At 35.7% G+C, this 20,220-nt stretch overlaps 1 protein-coding gene and 1 long non-coding RNA gene across 3 annotated transcripts; both read right to left on the reverse strand.

Annotated features, from left to right (window-relative positions):
• Positions 1–2,986: 2,986 nt before the first annotated feature.
• LOC130997429 (glucan endo-1,3-beta-glucosidase-like) lies at positions 2,987–6,222 on the reverse strand. Of its 2 annotated transcripts, none has more exons than XM_057922744.1 (4): positions 5,390–6,222; positions 4,448–4,838; positions 3,226–3,493; positions 2,987–3,133 (listed from the first exon to the last, which is right to left on the reverse strand). In XM_057922744.1, exons 1-4 carry the CDS (start codon positions 6,061–6,063, stop codon positions 3,105–3,107), a joined length of 1,362 nt encoding a protein of 453 aa, XP_057778727.1. In that variant the 5' UTR covers positions 6,064–6,222; the 3' UTR covers positions 2,987–3,104. The 2 variants fall into 2 exon arrangements, with proteins under 2 accessions (XP_057778727.1, XP_057778728.1); XM_057922745.1 differs by having other exon boundaries at positions 3,226–3,490; positions 5,390–6,153.
• A 1,878-nt stretch (positions 6,223–8,100) lies between these two features.
• On the reverse strand, positions 8,101–8,740 carry LOC130997460 (uncharacterized). The gene is made up of 2 exons (XR_009093097.1): positions 8,434–8,740; positions 8,101–8,331 (listed from the first exon to the last, which is right to left on the reverse strand). It is a non-coding gene; the product is annotated as an uncharacterized LOC130997460 (long non-coding RNA).
• Positions 8,741–20,220: the final 11,480 nt, after the last annotated feature.

The raw sequence follows: 20,220 nt of genomic DNA on the forward strand, positions 1-20,220 counted from the left end.
AGAGAAGTAGAGAGGGGTGAGAAGCGAGGGCGGAGGTGAGACGTCGGTGGCGATTTCGCCGGAGATAGAGGTTGCAGGCGGCTGAGAGAGAAGAATGGGAGAGAGATTTGGGAGAACTGTTAAGGCCGAAGGGGAAGGCATATTCCCGAATTGGATCAGTGGGAAATCGTTGGTATTCCTAATGGCCTAACCCCTTTATTCTTTTAATAATTCTCTACAACTTAATAAAATATATACTATTATTTAATTAATATAGAATCTTAAACCGGTTAATTCGGTTTAACCGGTTAACCGACCGGTTAAACCGATTAACCGATTAATAGATAACTAAGTAACCGAAAACCGAACCGAACCGGTAAAAACCGGTTATCGGTTAACCGATTAATCGGTTTTCCGGTTTGGTTTCGGTTATAACCGGATAACCGGAACCGTTTTATCAGCCCTAGTTGTTGAAAATCTACTTATTAGGACTTTGGGAAACTGATTTGTAATTCAATAAGAAAATTACAATTTAAAACCCAAACTATCTCATTGCAAATTCAATTTAACTTCTAAAATGTTTCAACTCTCAATAATGTCGCTATTTATTTTATTGGGGTTATTGCCAGAAAATACTCATAGTTTTCCAATTTTCAGGTTTATAACACGACCTTATAATTTGACCAGAAAATACATCAATTTTCAATTTTATCACAATTATAACATGACCTTATAATTTAATACTTATATTATCAAAATTTGACATTAAATATTTTAAATTTTCTTTTCATCTCACAACATACTATATAATATATATAGGGTTAGCTTTTATGGAGACCACTCCCCTACATAGAGAACAAAGACCAAATCATGTGCGTCGATCTTGCTTAATCTAACGGTTCATATAATTTCCTGATTTGATTTTTCATGTAATTAAATATTGGTTGATTAAATCCACTGAAATCTGGGATCACGTTTAATAAATCCCATAATTCTGAAACTTCTTGTTCTGGGACCTGATCCGTCAATGAACATAATATGTGAACATTATTATGTTCATTTGTTTTCCTACGAAAATATCGACGAATATTAGTATGTTCATTTTTTTTACGAAAATATCGACGAACATTAGTATGTTCATTTATTTTTTACGAACATATCAACGAAAAGTAGTATGTTCATTTGTTTTTTTACGAACATATCAACGAACATTAGTATGTTCATTAGTATTTTCTACGAACATATCAATGAACATAATACGTCGATGCATTACTCTTTATCAAATTAATATTTCATAAATAAAAGATTTGATTGCCTATATCTATGACAATTAACGAAAATATCAATTTTTCACTAGATGAATCATCACCCTTGGATATACCAATAAAGAACCACTAAATAAAAGAACATAGAACCATTTTCAGTCATTCGATCATGAGATCTACGGTGGATGCATCATCTTGTTGGATGAATGCAGATCCTGGGTTCGAATCCTGAAGAGAGCAATTTTTTTTATTTTTTTGAATGCATTAATTTTAACAGCGAATGCATTAATTTTTACAGTGAATGCATTAGATTTGATGGTTCTCACGTTCTCACAAATAATGTAGTTCTCTGTAGAACCACACCATATATATATAGGTATATATATATATATATATATATATATATATATATATATATATAGGGGTGGGCTACCGTGAGAGCACATCTTAAAATAAGAAATAAGAGCAATTTTTAATATATGAATTTTATGTAGAACACGTATGAATTCGCTGTATAAAGATATGAATTGTGAAAAATAAATTTTTGCTACCTTTGGGATTCGAACTCAGGACCATAAATCCATCCCACAGGATTATGAATCAACCGTAGATCTTGATGATCTAAGGGCTGAAAATGATTCTTATTTTATATCTTAAGAAATGCTCTTATTTTAGCCCATCCCTATATATATATATATATATATATATATAGGGATGGGCTAAAATAAGAGCATTTCTTAAGATATAAAATAAGAATCATTTTCAGTCCTTAGATCATCAAGATCTACGGTTGATTCATAATCCTGTGGGATGGATTTATGGTCCTGAGTTCAAATCCCGAAGGTAGCAAAAATTTATTTTTCACAATTCATACCTGTATACAACGAATTCATACCTGTTCTACATAAAATTCATACATTAAAAATTGCTCTTATTTCTTATTTTAAGATGTGCTCTCACGGTAGCCCACCCCTATATATATATATATATATATATATAGGGAGAGGTTCAAGAAAGAACCATAAATAAAAAAAGAACGGAGAACCATTTTCAGCCATTCGATTATCAAGATCTACGGTGGATGTATCATCTTGTTGGATGAATGCAGATCCTGGGTTCGAATCCTGAAGGGAGCAATTTTTTTTATTTTTTTGAGTGCATTAATTTTAACAGCGAATGCATTAATTTTTACAGTGAATACATTAAATTTGATGGTTCTCACGTTCTCACAAATAATATAGTTCTCTCTAGAACCACACCATATTTATATATAATCAGGGGCGAAGCTAGGAGTGGGTGGTGTCACTAAACCCTTGAGATTTAAAAAATAGTAGGGATATTTTCATAATTTAATATACATTATAAAAAAAATGATTTTATCTCCAGTGTTATCGAATTGAGCTATTTTACACTGTGATTGATATGTAAACTTTAGAGTTGAATCAATGTTTTGATGAAGTGAACACATAATTATTTGTGCATGTCATGCTTGGATCCTAAAAATTCATTTTTTTTTTTGAATTTGATATTGAAATCTAATTCGCCTTGCAAAGTTTTATCCGTCATAAATTTTTGAAGTTGTTTTGTATGAACTTGAACTGCAATTTGAAATGTATTTTTTTAATTTAAATAACATTATAATTGTGTTGATGATTATTATTTATTTTAAATTTAATTTTTTATTTTTTTATTTAATTAATATTTTTACTGAAGAAAAAATTAAACCCGTGAATCGAAAGACCTGTATATAATATTTCGTTGTATAGAGATCAATCATATTTCCTTCCTCTTTTGTGGACATCATGCCCGCGAAGACATATAAATACAATTAATCTCTTCGCCAACAAAAAATGGTTATTCTCAAGCCACGTATTTGCATGCAGGTGTACCTGAGGAACACAAAATAATAATTCATATATATATATATATATATATATATATATATATATATAGAGAGAGAGAGAGAGAGAGGGGTGCATACTAGGATCAGTTGAGATAACGACACCGGTGCCGGCGAAGTCACAGTTGAGTGGATTGAGGCCTTTAGCATGATAGTAAGCATTCATGGCGTAGGAAGCGTGAGCTTTAAGAGTGTTGGGTGTGAAGCACGCGCCGCCCGGTTGAATGGGCTTGCAGTCTATGCCTTGGCTGCACGCGTAGTTTATGTTGCTTTGCAGCACCGCCTCGCTTGCGTCCGAGTTGCACACGCACCACTTCTTACCGAACCCAATTGCCGGACTCCCAACCTTCTGCATGCATATCAACTAATTAAATATCCATTGTGTTATTGCAAATATAAACAATACTTATTACCATAAAAAAATACCAAAAATATCTCACTTTCACGATCTTAATCACAAAGCTTCTTATTCGTGAATGGATCATATTTTAATCATCGATTCACAAACACAATTTTAATCGTAAAATTAAGGTTAATTCAAACTCTCTCCGTCCACGAAAAATGCAGCACATTTTTTGGACACATGTTTTAATAAAATGAGTAGTGGAGAAATAGTTCTATTATTATATGAAATGAATGTTTGTGATTGAAATAAAGGTGATTTTTTTTTTAATAAACAAGAGATATTTGTAAGGATAAAAGATATTAAAAAGATGTAAGCCCATGTACTAAAAGAAAAAAATGTCCAATTTTTTATAGATGTCAAAAATAATAATTGTGCCCCATTTTGTTGTAGATAGAGGGAGTATTAATTAAGGATAAACTAATACTTTAAATCAACAAACGACTTCTCATCTCTTTCTTTTATAATCTTCATAACCAAGTATTTATTATCTTTACAATATGATATATTAACTCTATTTATTATATTAGGTAAAAATTTGTCTATATATATTTGAAAGCATGCACTAATGAACTAAAGTCAACAATTTCTATTAATATTTATTCTTTAATTATACTAATATATTGTCATAATTAAAATTTAATTATGCACTAATGCTCCGGGGTACTTTTTATTTGCTTCCTCCATCTCATTGATAATGGTTTACTTTGTCTGGGCATGAGAAATAAAGAGTGTTTTAGAGCATAAAGTAAGTAGGGATCACTTGTAAGAATGATGTGTAAATTAAGTAATTGAAGTAAATCATTATAATGGAGAGACGAAAATGAAAAAATAAGTGATTATTAATGAGATGGAGGGAATATTTTTTTAAGTAATTTGAGTTTATTGTGTTATTGATACCTTAGTAGGGGCAGCGCCAGCAGTGGCTCCGACCCGCATGATCCCTATATCATAGACAGGGGTGAAATCGGGCCGAAAAAGCCCGAAGTTCTTCTCGGCGAGAGAGCCCGTCTTCTGATTCTCATTGAAGAGTGCAAATATGTAGGTCTCGAACTTCTTATGGGGCATCAGCGGCGTCCCCTTCCCGGAGTTGAAATGCCTCACCAATGCACCGTTGTACGCCGCCGCGTTCCCCACCGAGCACTTGGGCTGTTCGAACACCTCCCCCTGTGACGCCCATCCCGTCTCCCCCACCGCAATCGCCACATCACCATATCCCATCTTCTTCATCGCCATGTACACTGAATCCATCAGAAAATCAAAAAGGTTCCCATACGTCCGCCGTGTGTACCTTCAACACACAAATTTTATTCATTAATTCAACTATAATAGTAATTTTTTAATTGTAAAGCTGAAAACATAATTTCGAAGATTTAAAAAAAAAAATCACTGATCTTTATTATATAATAATTCACAATCATAAATTTTTTTATTGAACTGAAGAGGAAATTAATTTTATTTAGTGAACTAATAAAATACTCCCTCCGTTTCATTATTATTGGCCTATTTCTTTTGGGCACGGGTATTTTTTAGAATAAGGTTGTAGGGTAAAAATGTGTAGGGCCACATTAATTATTTGTAGTGTACAATTATTATCAAAAATAAAAATAGGCTAATATTAATGGGACACCCCAAAAGAAAAATAGGCCAATAATATTGGGGAGGGAGAGACATATTTGCGATTGTAAAGGGTTGATAGGACTAGCATGACTAGGGCAATTAATTCCCTATCCTTATAATAATTTACACTCACAAAGCATCGATCTCTAGGAAATTTTACTAATAAAACAACAATTTTGTGATTGTAGAGATAAAAGATAGTGAATTGATAAAAATAATGACCTGTCGAAGAGGCCCTTGTTGGGGCGGAAGAGCGCCATGTCGGCTTTCTCCGGCGAGTACATGAAGTAAGGGTAGGGGTTGACCATGAAGGGCGTCCTGGTCTGACGGTGGAACTCCAGCATGGGCGCCAGCACCCCGACGTCCCAGCCGGGGCGGAAGCTGGCCAGGCTGGGGAGGTCGGAGGGCTGGAGGATGGCGAGGGAGTGGGCAGTGGTGACGGCGACGTCGTTGATGCCTTCGTGGTGGAGGGCCTTGTGGAGGGACCTCATGGCGGCCACCAGGTTGTCGATGAGGCTCTGCGGGCCCCAGTGGAGGACCTCGTTGCCCACCAGGATGTAGTTGATGTGCGTGTCAGGGTAGAAGGGCTTGATGTGGGCCGACACCCAGCGCCGCGCGGCCTTGGCGGTGGTGAGGGCCGGGATTTGGTCGTTGGGGACCGTCACGGCCACCAAGATGCCGCTGTTGGCGAAGGCGCCGAGGATGTCGGGGTTTGCATCGAAGATCTTCACGCGGTCGATGCTCGTTTTCTCCTTCAGGAACTGCACCACCTGCCTCGCCGGGGGGAGGTTGTCGCCCAGGGTGCCGTAGTTCACGCCGATCGACTCCACGCCGCCCGCCGCGGCCAGGAGGACGACGGCCAGGGCCGCGGCGGCGTAATTACAAGTGACCACCATTTTTCGTTAAATTATTTATCTTGTCATCCACAGCGACATCACTTGGGGTTTATATAGGGAAATGGAGAGTGGAGAATTTGAGAGAAATTTATGGTAATTGTGTGATGATGCTTATTCTTATTTTTTGTTTATTTTACGATCGACACCAACCAACCAAACAATGCAATTCAGATATTCTGTTTCTTTTTTATTGCATTTGTAGATAAACGACGCGTGATAATATTAAGTAAATGTCTATTTTTAGATTAATTAATTGCATGTAAATTCTCAAAATTTTATCGAATTCTGTGTTGAATTTAAAATTTAAAAAGTAGTGTTTAATTACTAATTTTTTATTAAATTCTTATTTTGTATATAAAATTTTAGAAGTAGTATAATTATTGAATTATTGATTTAATCTAGCTAGTATGACGTTCTATGCAATGCACATGCTACAATATTTTTTTTTTTTAATTTTAAAATATCAAAATATATGTCATCATTTTTATGAGTCTGATTAATTGATAAGAAAAAAATGTGTTAATTTAAATATTAGTATTTAATTTAAAATAGTGTAAAATAACTATCATCTCAACGAGTGTAATATTAAATTTGACTATAATAATAATAATAATAATTAAATTTATATATTAATTCATCCATCCCATTAATAATATCTCATTACTTTTGGGCATGAAGATTAAAAAAAATGTAGTTAGTGTATAAAGTGAGTTGGTGGAAGATATTTAAGGATTATTTTAAGTGAGTTGGTGTATAAAGTTAGTTAGGCTCACCATAATAATATTTTAAATAGTTAATTTTTTTACTAAAAAGGGTATGAGAGATTATTAGTGGGATATCTCAATATAATAACTAAGTAATGATGAAAGAAACATTAAAAAAATAATTAATTCAATCTCATTTTTGAGCAAATTACTAAACGATTAGTATTAACAAAATTAATAACCCACACTAAATATAACAGTTTGGACTCTTAAAATTTCAAACTACATTATAAAAGTTAATATTTAAATAGCTCAAAACTAAGAGGACTCACAGTAGGATTCGCAGAGTGGGCGCGCGAGCCCCCTACCGTTGGCGGGCTGAGAGGGAGCGGTTCGCGTGCGCGCACCGAGTGCACATGAGAAGAGAGAAGACGCGTACTTCTAGCACGATTGCACGAATAGGAAAAAGGCAAAAATTAAAAAGAAAACAAACTTCGAAAATCTTCTATAAATACTACACTCTTCAACCTTCTAGCTATTCACATGAATCTATTCTTGTAATGACCCGACTTTTAATTGAGGATTTAAAATCTTCTAATGACTGATTAAGGATTTATTTTGATAATTAGGGTTCAGCATCCATTAATAAAATACGAACTTATATGAATTTGATGATTTATATACGTGATGATTTATTTTTATTTTTATTTTCAGTGGACGATGCATTCAAAATATATTTTGAGTCCATTAATTTATTATCGATTATTTAACATTGAATGTTAATTATAGATCTTTTAATTGATTGTTAAAGTGAGCATATGCGATTATTTAATTTATTTAAATGGCAAACTCAATTAGATTTTATACTTCAAATGAGGAATTTGGCTTATATGTATTAACGTATTTATATGAGTTTCAGACTTCATAATTATGCAAGACAAAAAGTCCACAGTCATACATAGTAGGCTGGAAAAAAAAAATCCATGTTCATACTAAAGCTGAAGAATTTCCACGATCCTCACCAACCCATTGTTCTTTTATAATCTACACCATTTTTCACCCAAACCTCACTTCACCATTTCTAAATTCTGCAGTCTCAATTTCACACAGCAAGTTAAGGTAATAGAATGAGGATATTCATCTCTTTCAATTTTTTTCACAACTGACGTTTCTAATCTTAGTGATAAACAAAATCTGCAGAAATAAATATCTTCCACCACACCTATTCAAGGTATCATCGCCTTCTTGATTTCAATTTTCAGAGAACCACCAAGGGAACTACCAATTCATACACGGCTGTTTTCACAACATGTTTACATATGCACATATGAACTGAAACTTTTAATTGAGTGTTTGATTTGCAAGAAAAGAAATTCAGATTTGGTTAAGCAATTACAGTTTGAGAATGATATGTGCTAAGAAACCCTATGCTATTTTATGAACTGAATGTGAGGCTTGAGTCCCTGTTTTTGTATGTGTGAGTCGAGGTCAGGGGGAGGGCAGCCTCGGTGGCTCGCCGTCTCTGGCGATGGCGAGACGGCGGCGGAGCCGCGGTGGTTCCGTTCTGCCAAGAGAGAAAGAGAGGAAGGACTTCAGTTTTTAATTTTTTTTAAAAAAAAGGGAAAAGATGAGGGAAGAAAAAGGAGAATAGGGAGATGGGGTATACCTGGTTGTCGGCGGTCGACGGCTCCTGGCCGTGAGCCACCGGCGAGGACGACGGAGGCAGCAGCGGCGGCGCACCGTTTTGACGGCGGCGTGCGTCCTGTTCCGGCAGATCGAGGAAAGAGAGGGAGAGGGTCAGGGCGTGTAGAGAGATAAATAGAAGAGAAGGAAATGGAGATGGCGAGATGAGCGACGGCGCCGTGGTCTTCAGGCCGCGGCGGATCTGCCGCGAGAATGAGGGAGCAGGCGGCGGCCCGGCGATGGCGGCGCACCGCGGTGGTGGTGTCTGCTGCGCTTGGGTCCAGCGGCCGAGAGAGAGGTGAGCGATTGAGGGATCAGCCGAGAAGGAGAGAGAGGGATCAGGGAGAAGAGAGGTGAGAACTTGAGGGAGAGGGCGAGAGAGGAGCAGCCGCTCGCCGGCGGCGGAGGCGGCGGCGCCGGGCAGACGTCCGAGAGAGAGATGAGAGGGTGTGTGAGGCTTCTGATGTGTGTGTGCTGAGTGTATTTTATTTAGGGTTAGCATGAGGATGGGCTTTGGGCCCTTGTTCTTATTTTTTTCAACTGATGGGCTTAGATTTAAATGTTTGGGCTCGGCCCTTTACAAAAAAAAAGCAGATGGGCTTATTTCATTTAAAAGAAAATTTGGGCCTATTTTTTTTATTTAAAGGATTTGGGCCTTTATTAAACAAAAATTGTATGGATCTAATTTATCTAATTAATTTGGGCTTATATCCATTTAAATTATTTGAGCTCTTAATTATTAATTTAAATTGAGCTTGATTAATTTAATTATATATTAACCTTTAAATTAATTATATAAATCGAGTTCTTTTATTTCAAGTATTTATAAATGGGCTTTAAAATAAAATATTTTGAGTTAAACTCTTAATTATTGAATTCTTTTCAAACGTCTTATTAATATGGTTTATTTGAAAAGGATTAAATTATTTTATGTATGAGAAAGCATGATCTACGATGATATAATTTGTCTATGTGATATTATATGATTTGTGTTTAAATGACGGAATATTTGACTTGATGGCATGAGTAGAACGAGTTATGATTGATGCGCATGTTGATGTTCGAATAATTAGTTTCGAACCTAAATGTTAGTTTTTGATAAACGTTTTGAGTTGGATGTATTGAACAAGACAAGATTAATATGGATGCTAGAACCCTAAAAGAAAATAGTTTAGTTTAGAGACCTACCTTCCTTTCTTTCACGACTTCTTCTCGAACTTATCGATTCTTCGTCAATAAAGGTCCAGACGGGAAGTGATAGCTAAAGAGGGAAGTAACTCTACGCCCGTTGTGGGAACGAATAAGGTGGGCTTTCTTAAAACACGTATATAGAGATCCCCTGCATACAGGCCTCTTATACGAAATGAAATGAATGATATGATATGACTATATTATTTCAAATGATGAATGGTTCTTATGAAATGAAATGTTTATGGAAATGATTAAATGATGAATGGTTCTTATGGAAGGAAAGGAAATGTTTATGAAATGATTGTCTGCCAAAAATGTTTATGTTTTATGTATGTATCCTATCTGTGTTGGTTCGCCAACTATAAAGGAAATCGAATTCGGACCCTACGCTAGACGAAGGTTTGCTAGTAAGGGTTAACGTGTACACTCATGGAGACTGTGTGTCGCTTGCGACCGGTCTTAGCGTCCGTGGAAGGAGGCCTCCTTCCCGGCGCGTAAAAGGAACAGATATGGATCATATAGACCGAAAATGGGATGCGCATCCAACTTTATGAAATGAAAGAAAATGTTTAGTAAGCACAGGTCCTTCAAGTAAAACCCTGTGTGTTACTGTTGGCAGTACAATAAATGATATAAAATGTTATGTTTCCGGCACATGTTCACTGAGTATTTTTACTCAGCCCTGCATGTTGTTTTCCCTAATGTGCAGGTTGAGCGGGTGATGGAATGGAGTGGAGTTGAGCGGATGTACCTTTTGACATAGAACAATAATGTAACCTTGAGTATACATCTTCATATGTATAACTCACACGTATTTCCGCTGAAAGATACTCTGATTATGATAATGTTTTATTTTAAGTATGATACTCTTTTGTTGAGTAATCCACTTCGACGGGCCTTCCCGAACGAATGTCTTGATTTTGCCCAAGTGATCAGTTATGATCCTAGTGTGATATAATAAATGTCTCTTTTCGTAAAATGTTTGATTGTTAAGTAAATGCCCCTTTCTTTCCCCGCTTCTTAATCCCCTTCCCGAGTCATAACCCCGGTTAAGCCATCCTTAGGGATTGCGGGCTGTGACAATTCTTCATCCTATTTTTCATCTTCAATTTCTCTTCTTCTTTCCGTTTATTTTGATAAAAAAAAATGTAGAATTTTCATACTGCTGGCCGACTCTATCCTCATAGGCAAAAATACATCGCAAATGAACCCCGACGAGTTGAAGCGTGGTTGCGCAAATTCGACGTCGCCGTTATTTTTCATGTTATTTTAATTTTTAATTAATGTAGGATTTTATTATATATGATTGATAAAAGATATGAAATTATATTTTTATTATTAAGATTAGTTCGATTTCATTCTTTTAACGAAATATAAATTGATGAAACAAGTATCAACACCTTTAAATAAAATAATAAAGAACACAAAGATTTTACGTGGTTCGATCGAATGATCTATGTCCACGGGAGATTGCCGGAGTTTTCACTATATTTTCAAGAGAATTTACATTTACAAGCTTTTAGCTACTGGAAAGAGAGAGTCAAGAATGACCGAAAAAGATCCTCATCTAAATAAATACAATGTCTTATTTATACAACAAATACAAAGGGTACAATAGTAATTTTTATGAGTGTTCACGTACACTGCTTAATGTCTAACTAACTATATCTTTCAAGAGCACTAATAATAAACGGATTGGTCAGCTTTTGTCGGATGCCATTATCTTTCCAATGCTGGTCTTCGGTTGTCTTGGCTAGATCAGTGTTGGCGCGACCCATCTCCTGGCTTCCATGGTGGCTTCTTATCTTGACATATGTGTTCACTCCTCATCATAAATTAAATAAAATTAGCTCAAATAATGAAAATGATCAAGAGAATTATGAAGATCTCTCGAATAATTCAAAGTCGCATCCATTTTAATAAATTCCCTCCGTCCCACTATAAATGGCTTAAAAATTTTCGGCACGGGAATTAAGGAGAATGTGGAAATGATTTGAAAGTGGTAGGGACTACACTTTTTTAAGGGTTAAAATTTTCCATTTATGGACACGTGCCACTTATAATAAAATAGCCCAGAAGAGAATATATGTCATTTTTTTTTAGCGAGGAATATATGTCACTTTTAATGGGACGTAAGGAATAATAAATTAATATATTATTTTTATTTATTTACACCAATTCTTAAAATTAAACACCACTAAAAAAATGAACACCCTTTAAGAATTTAAGATGTAGAATTTATATAAAGATAAACATAACATTTGGTAATTTTAAATCCTAAAAGTTATCACTCTTTCATCTATGTATACAATATATAGATAATGTTACATGAATTGATAGAAGATCAAGATGTCCAAAATGTTAGGTTATGTATTGCTACTCCTTCCGTCACATTAATAATGGCTGACTTTCATTTTTGTCTATTCCCACTAATAATGGCTCAGTCTAAAAAAGAAAACTATTCTCTCACAAATAGTTGTGGATCCATTACTTTCACTTTTATCATTTAATCACCCTTCTTTTTAATAAGCGTGCAGAACGATAATGAGTCGTTATTAGTGGGATGAAGCAAGGGATCTAATGATGTAATGACACTTGCACATTAGTCAATTGTCACGGGGATTCTGGTCTCATATTTTAGAATTGGGTTAATGGCTACAAAATACATGAACTTTGGCCAAATTTATATTTTGTACATGACCTTTCAATTAAGCCTAATAATACATATACTTTTGATTTAATTGAAATATGCACATCACCGAAATCGAATTTGACGTGTCTCCCATAAATGCCTGCGTGGACGCATCAATGGTGAAGGAAGACAGTGTCGTTTTATCACACGTTTTTAAACCAAAATAGTTTCGTTTAGAACGATTTCTCTTCAAATTAAGGTTCTTAGGAAGTTGTTCAAATTAGGGTTATTATACTCTTCAATTCCCGCGCCCATTGTTGTAAGTGCATCAACTGTTGAAGCGAAAGTAAATTTGTCACTGCAAAATACAAATAAAAGTATTTCAGGAACTGTTTATATATTTCAAACCTTAATCGTATATTCTATTGAATGAACAAACCCTATACGATTTTTATATTGAAAACCCTAATCAAATCTCATTTCTTAATGAACCAATTGGCATTAAACATGTCTAAGATGGACTTACATGTTTCTCATTGCACTAGCAACTTGTTTGGTTCGATTTCAGTCGCTACGATGTGTTCTTGTCGGGCCGCTTGCGTTCTTGCCTTGATTGCAAAAGGTACTGTTCCTTGCTGCTTGCGTCGCCGCAGGGTTGCCTCACCGTTAAAATCTCTGGGGTCACTTTCACTCACAAATTAAGTAGATTGAATCAGGGAGTGAAATTATGGTAATGGTTGATTGAATTAGGGGTAAGTCATGAACAAAAACGACGTCATTTTTGTTTTATATGACACATGTATTGTCAGGGTGTTAAAAATGTCACGCGTATGGCCACCTACGTTAAATAATAGTCCACGTCATTTTCGATCAACATTAATTAATCATATCGGAGTTCATTTCAATTAATATATATATATATATATATATATATATATATATATATATTATGAGACTTAATTAAAAGTTTATATACAAAATAAAAATTTAACCAAAGTTCGTGTATTTAATTTGCCGCCATTAACTCTTTAAAATTCACATTTTGGATTTGAATTGCGTCTTATTTTAACAATGGTTAAAGAATTTTATTTGGAGCTGTAATCATTGTTTGGGTTAGTAATTTAGTACTAAACTTCAGTGAATTGAATAATTACTTGATTGTTAAAATAGTAATAACTTCAGTTTTTTTAGATATAACTAGCATTTGCATCTAGTGCAATGTATGAGTAATATTTTTATATTTTTATATTTATATAACATTGATATCAATTAAATTATCATATTTATAAATATAATAAAAAATAATTTTAACTGAATATTGAAAAAAATAAAAAATTAAAGAAGAATTCACAATAATAAAAATTGATATTATGAAAAGGAAAAAATAATGAGTTAAGAAAATAAAACAAAAATAAAAATGAAAAAGAATTACTCAAAAAAAGGAGAGAGGAGAGATTTTTTAAAATTTTAATCTTTGAATAAATATAAATTTTACAGTTTAAATCAAATATTTAATAAAGCATATCAAAATTAAAAGTCTTATTGTGATCTTTAATTTGATATGCGTATTAAATATTTTATAATTAGTCTAATTTCACAATTTTAGAAATAAATAAAACTAAAAAAAATAAGAAGATAAAGAAAAAGAAATAAAGAAAAATTATAATTTACAAATAAACCTTCAATTATATTACAATTATAAAATTACCATTTAATTTTGAAATTGATTTCAAATTGAAAATTGTCATTTTAATATATTATAGATTATAGATAACATGTTAGTTTTAACCAAAGGAATGCAATTGGATTGTTTTTAAACTATATATTTTTTTCTTTATCTTCTTATTTTTCTTATTTTATTTCTTTTTAAAATTGTGAAACGCAACTAATTAATTTAATATGTATATCAGTATATCAATTAAATATCATGCTAAGAGCTTTAGTTTGATATATTTTACTAAATATTTTGATTTAAAATGTAATGGTTATATTTATTTAAAGATCAAAATTAAAAAATTATTTAAATAAATCTATTTTCAATTATTTTTTTTATTTTCATTTTTTTACCTTTTTTCTTAAAAAATATCAATTTTTATTATTGTGAATTATTTTTTATTTTATTTTTATCTTCTCAATAATTAACTAAAAAATATTCAGGTAAAATTATTTTTTTATTAGTTTATAAATATAATAATTGAATTGATATTAAATTTATATTAATATCAAAAAACCAAAATGCCTTTGCGCATTGCATGGAATGCAACTGCTAGCTAGTTGCAAATTAAATTTCCAATTTTCGGCTCATAACTTTTATGTGTCGTTGTATCTCGTTATGATACTTATTATTTAACACTCCCTCCGTCCACGATAGGTATGGTGTGGATGAGAGGGCACGGGTATTAAGAAAATATTAGAAGATGTGTAGTGGAGAAAGAGCCTCACCAAAATTGAATTGTTAGGTAATTAATAAATGGTCGTGAGATGAGTTCTTTGTAAATATAATGCGTGAATGTGAGTAAAAGTATAAAGGTATATTTCCTAAAATCAAAATATCACACTTATTATAGATGGACAAAAATGGCAAAAGACGACACTTATCATGGACGGAAGGAGTTGTTAGAGTCAACGTTGACTTCGACAATGTTGGGTTGCATGTTGATAACATTCTGAAGTCTGCCTTGAAGCTGAACTTTGACTCTCCATTTGGTAACTGTAAATATTTAATTTTTACCTTTCTTTCACGTTTTATTATTCTTTGGTTGTGGAATAAAATTTTTATGGTAGTTGACCATAATTTTAATAAGTGGAATTATGGTTAATCATGATCCAAAATAGTGGGCAGTTTGTTCGTATTTTTCAGGACTCATGATCTTTTCAACCAACAATATTCGTGGCTAGTTTTTGGAAAGAGACAACGTTTATAGGAAGCTTCTGGAAGTGGGAAGTGGTGCAAACTAACCACGACTTGGAATTCTATAAAAGCAGCAAGAAGTCTCTCTCATTCTTATATGTTTTGGAAGTGCATTATCATCGATCTAACATTCACTCACAACCAACTCATCATTTTTCTGCTGCAAACGTGACACTGGTTCTTCAAGTATTGCTTTCACGAAGGAGGCTTAGACAACTAATGTCACGACCGGCCTTAATTAAGGATAATTAATCCGGGAAAACCATGACTGGGGAAGGGAAATTAAGAAGCGGGATTAGAAAGGGGTGCATAAAAGAATACTCAAAGAGCTTGAATACGCGTGAAATATTCCTTAAAAAGGAAAAAGGCATCGTTAGGGGCTTGGCTAAAACATTATCAGAGTTTGCAACGGAAGGCGTAACTGAAATAATCAGTGTTTACAGCGAAATGCATAACTGAGATACATGTATGAAGACATGTATCCTTTCTGAGCCTACTTTAAGTTCGACAAAAACTCCACTCAGCAATACTTCATCGCCCATCACAGCTCAACCTGCACAAACATAAACAACGAAGGGCTAAGTACAAGAGTACTTAGTGGGCAGTTGCCAAACATATAACATAACATCAACAACAAAACACAACATCGCATAAGAGGCATAAGTTTCTTTCAAATCCTTTGCTCATTAAACATTTCCAAATTCATAAATAGCATGAGCGCATTCTTCATCATCAACAATCATAAACAAGCATCGTATCGTGGAGAAGGCCTTCCCCAACGAACACGGGCATCGCACCGTGAGAGGGGCCTCCCTCAGCGGTCACGGCATCGTACTATTGAGGGAGGCCTCCCCCAATAGACGCTGTAACACTGGCATACTGGCATACTGGCATCGCGCCGCGAGAGAGGCCTCTCTCAGCGGACACGGGCATCGCGCCGTGAGGAAGGCCCTCCTCAACGGACACGGCATCGTACTGTTGAGGGAGGCCTCCCCCAACAGACGCAAGCATCAAACATAAGCATAAACTTATCAGCGTAAAGCATTCAAGCGTAAATTACATAGGGCGTAAATAGTATAAACAGCATAGCGTAAATCATTTAACGTGCAGCATAATAAAGCTTAACTCATTTAAGCGTAATAAAGCATACCATACTTGAAGATCCAATTTGCATTTTAAAGCATAACACTTGCATAGCATTTTATTTACGCGTAAGGAATTGCCCACCTGATAGCAAAGTTTTGCTAAGGTACTCTAACTCCTTGTGTAGTTCTTACTCTCGCGCTTGACCTTAATCACGAGAATATAAAATAAGACATTGCCTCGAGGAAAATTCTTAATTAATGAGAAAGCGTAATTTAACTATGCGTGAATCTGGTATGCATGAACTAATACTCTGAGCGATAATCGGGAATTCTACTATTAATCCTCGTTAATAGATTTAGCTAATTCTCGTCTAGCGCGGTCGAATAAAACTGTGATTCTTCCTTCCTCATCGGAATATTCTAGTCGTGAAATAAACCTCGCATTTGTACTTGATTGAAAAATGACTAACTCGGCTTTAAACGAGGTGTGACCTTGTAGAAATTATCGGGCTTTTCGATAGAAACATCATTACTAGCGTAACCTCAAATAATTAATAGGCTCAAAAGAGAGTAGCCAATTAATTAAATAAACCAGTGGCTTAAATGAAATAAACAATAATGGCTTGCTTTAAAGTCGGAAGTCCAAAAACATTAATTAATAAACTGGGCGGCTCATTACTGATAAATAATTGGGCTCCATCAAAAATTGATACTGCTAGGCTTAGCTCAAAGGAGTAACTTCAGCTCAAGCTTTAAAAGAATTAAAGCCCAACTTAAAAAGTCTTCGACCCAAAACAATTAAAATAGGGGTCCAAATAATAATTAATGTGGACTGAAAAGAATTAATATTAGCCCAAAAAGGCAATTTAATCGGCCAAAATGATGAATTAAATTGGCCCAACGAAATATAAATGGGACTAGAATAATAGCCCATCATAAAATATGCATCAGCCCAACTCCTTAATTAAATCGAGCCCAATAGAATTAATGAGAAGGGCCAATTAAATAAAAGACTGGCCCAATTCGAATTTAACTGTGAAAGCCCAAGCAATTAAAATCAAGCCCGAACTTAAAAGTCTTTGGCCCACAACAATTAAAAGGTGAGGCCCAAATAGAAAAGCCCAAACTTAATTAAAATAGCATCAAGCCCAACTCTCTCTCATTTTCTCTCACTGTCGGTCCTTATTTCTCTCTCTCTGTTGGAGCCGATACTCTCCCAACAGACGCTGCACAAGACTTCTCCCTCTCTCTCGCCCGTCCTTTCTCTTCGCGAGCTTCGCCGCGAATTGCTCCGGCGACTGGTCGCGCCTCCACAGCTCTGGAACTTCCAGCGCCGCTTTCTTTTCCTCCACACATGTCAGACGCAGCATGTCCAATCGAGAACAGGAATCGAGCCCTAGTTTCTCTCGATTCAGGCGGAAATCGTTGCGCCGCTGGGCTTCGTTTGCCGCTGCTCTGGCCGTCCCAACCGCCGGCGAGCAATTGTTGATCGCGCCGCCTCCTTTCCCTTCATCGCAGAGCCCTAATCGTCAAACCCAGGTCGCTGCTGCGGCCGCATCCTCGTCCGAAATCCGACGGGTTGCTGTCGTCTGGGAGCGGCGCTGCTCCGGCCTCCTCTTCTCCGGTCGTTCAACCGCCATTTACTCCGTCCTGCGTCGGCCAGCGACACAAACAGATCTCGCTTTTCTCTCTCTGGAAGAGCCGCTGCAGAGCAGCCGCTGCTTGGCTCAGTACCGGTCTGCGTCATCTTTCTCCGGCCGGCGTCGTGGCTATTCTGATGCGGCGAGACGACGAGAGTTGGCCGCCTTCTCTCTCCGTTCCGGCAGTCGGGGTTCGGCAGTTGCTTGGGCAGTCGGCCCCTATTCCTCCAAAAGCTAAGTTCGATCCCCAATTGTTGTATAAACGAATTCTTGTAGTATCTAATACTCTATGAATCTCATAAGTGTTATTGCTATCTTGAATACTTGGTTTAGAAGCTAAAATGTTGAAACGTAATTATCTCGCATAAAATTCTAGTATGATGCTGCTATTTACGCCTTTGTCTTGTGAATAAAAACTGATTGAGCTATTCTGTATCTGTAACATGCTATGGATTATTCTCTATTACAGAAACTCATGGTTTAGCTATGTTCATAAGCGTATTATCTGAATCTCATAAGAAAACTGATCATCGGTTGTGTTGGGGCGTGAAATGCATATTATGAAAGAAGGCATATGAGATAGTAAATACCTTGATTGTTTGTTGTTGATGGCTGTTGTTGTTGATTGAATCAGTGGATAGATACACTGAAATATAAAGATTGTTGGTTTTCCTCAATGAATGCAGGAGGAAACAGGGAGAGGTGGAAAAATTGAAGTTTAAGTCTTACCTTGAATGTTGGCAGCAGCTTAATGAATTCTCCTCACTTTGGTGGCTGAAGGAACATAGAATGAAGGCAAGGAGTGTTGGCTAGTAGCCTTAAAGAATCGAAGATGGTGGAGGTGGTGGTTGAAAAGGTAGGGAGCAAAGGGTGGTGGTTGAAGAGGTGGAAAGCATGGCTTTAGCAAAGTTAAAGAAAAGGAGTTGATAATATAATTAGATAGTGGAAGACATTGTCTTAATCATAATCTTCCTCTTAAAGCCAGCAAATTCGAGAGTTTTTTTTTACCCAAATGTACTGCGTCACTCTTGCTGCCAGTGGTGAGCTTATATGCAAAGATTTCTTCCTGTACTTAGAAAAAAATCAATTACTGCATTGATTGATAGTGGTGGTTGAAGTTCTAATTGTAAATAATAATAAATCTTTATGTCTTGGTTACTCAGTGCATCTACTATTTAATCGCGTGTTTGCAATCAAATACTGGCTTCTGCTCATTATTCGTGTATAAATTAAATACGTAGATTTAATTCACTTTACAAGCCATTTAATATCTAGATTAAATCCGTAGATTTAATCTGCGTTGCAGTCGGAATAATTTCTCGACTTCAAGTAGCACTAATAATATAACTGCTTCTGTTTTTCGATTAATAAATAACATGACTTTGCTAAGTCAGTTATAACTTGGAAATAATAATTATTGAATGGCTTAATAATCCTCGTCGCATTTTTCTCATACGTTATAAAAGTATAAAGCTAAAATAATAACTCTGTCTCTGATAAATAAAAATCAGGGCCATAAACTGGATTCATTTATAAAATTTTTGCATTTACTAGTTTTAATCATAATTAAAAGAGCGGGCTACTACATACTACCCCTCTTAACAAAAATTTCGTCCCGAAATTTGCATATCTCTGCTAAAACAGTTCGGGGTATTTTTCCTTCATCTTGTCTTCAAGTTCCCGCATAACTTCTCTTGTCTGCGGTGTCTCTATAAGATTTTCACTGATGTGATTGAGGCTGATTTCGCAAGTGTCCACGTATTGTTGGCAAGGGGGTGTGGGTGTTCCCAATTGCTGAACCTCGTTGTCTGTTGGGGCATTGGGTGAAGTAGTGACCTTTTTGGCCACAATTGTAACAACCGTTAGTTCCAGCCCGACAGACACTCCTATGCATCTTACCGCAATTTGGGCAAGGTAAAATTCCTCTCTGACCTTGGTTACCTCCAGTTGGCTCGAGGTTAGTCTCTGTCTCGTACCTTGGTTGAATAAACTGTTCGGCCCGTTCCTTTTCTTGCCACACTTTCTTACTAGTCTGATTGATATTGTCTTCGTTGTTGTCCCACTTGCGCTTCCCTTTGAGAGTATGTGAGGCTACTGGTTGATCATTTGGCGTTGAGATCAACGGTGGGGCTGACTTGTCTGACGGCATTGCAGCTTCAATGTCAAGTGCCCTGTTCAGAGACTCCGTGTATGAGAGTCCTCCGTGGCTTGCTAGAGCCATCTTAATTTCGTACCGCAGTCCGGCACAAAATTTCTCTGCCATCTTCTCCTCTGTGTCCACTTGTTGCGGAGCAAACCTAGACAGGTTGCA

This window comes from Salvia miltiorrhiza, chromosome 8 (assembly GCF_028751815.1).
Source record: "Salvia miltiorrhiza cultivar Shanhuang (shh) chromosome 8, IMPLAD_Smil_shh, whole genome shotgun sequence".
NCBI classification, from domain to species: domain Eukaryota; kingdom Viridiplantae; phylum Streptophyta; class Magnoliopsida; order Lamiales; family Lamiaceae; genus Salvia; species Salvia miltiorrhiza.

Coding starts and splice junctions, on each gene's coding strand:
- LOC130997429 (XM_057922744.1), bottom strand. CDS start 6,063: ATGGTGGTCACTTGTAATTACGCCGCCGCGGCCCTGGCCGTCGTCCTC. Junction 3,494..4,447: donor CTGGCGCTGCCCCTACTAAG/GTATCAATAACA, acceptor ATATGCATGCAG/AAGGTTGGGAGTCCGGCAAT. Junction 3,134..3,225: donor CGTTATCTCAACTGATCCTA/GTATGCACCCCT, acceptor TGTGTTCCTCAG/GTACACCTGCATGCAAATAC.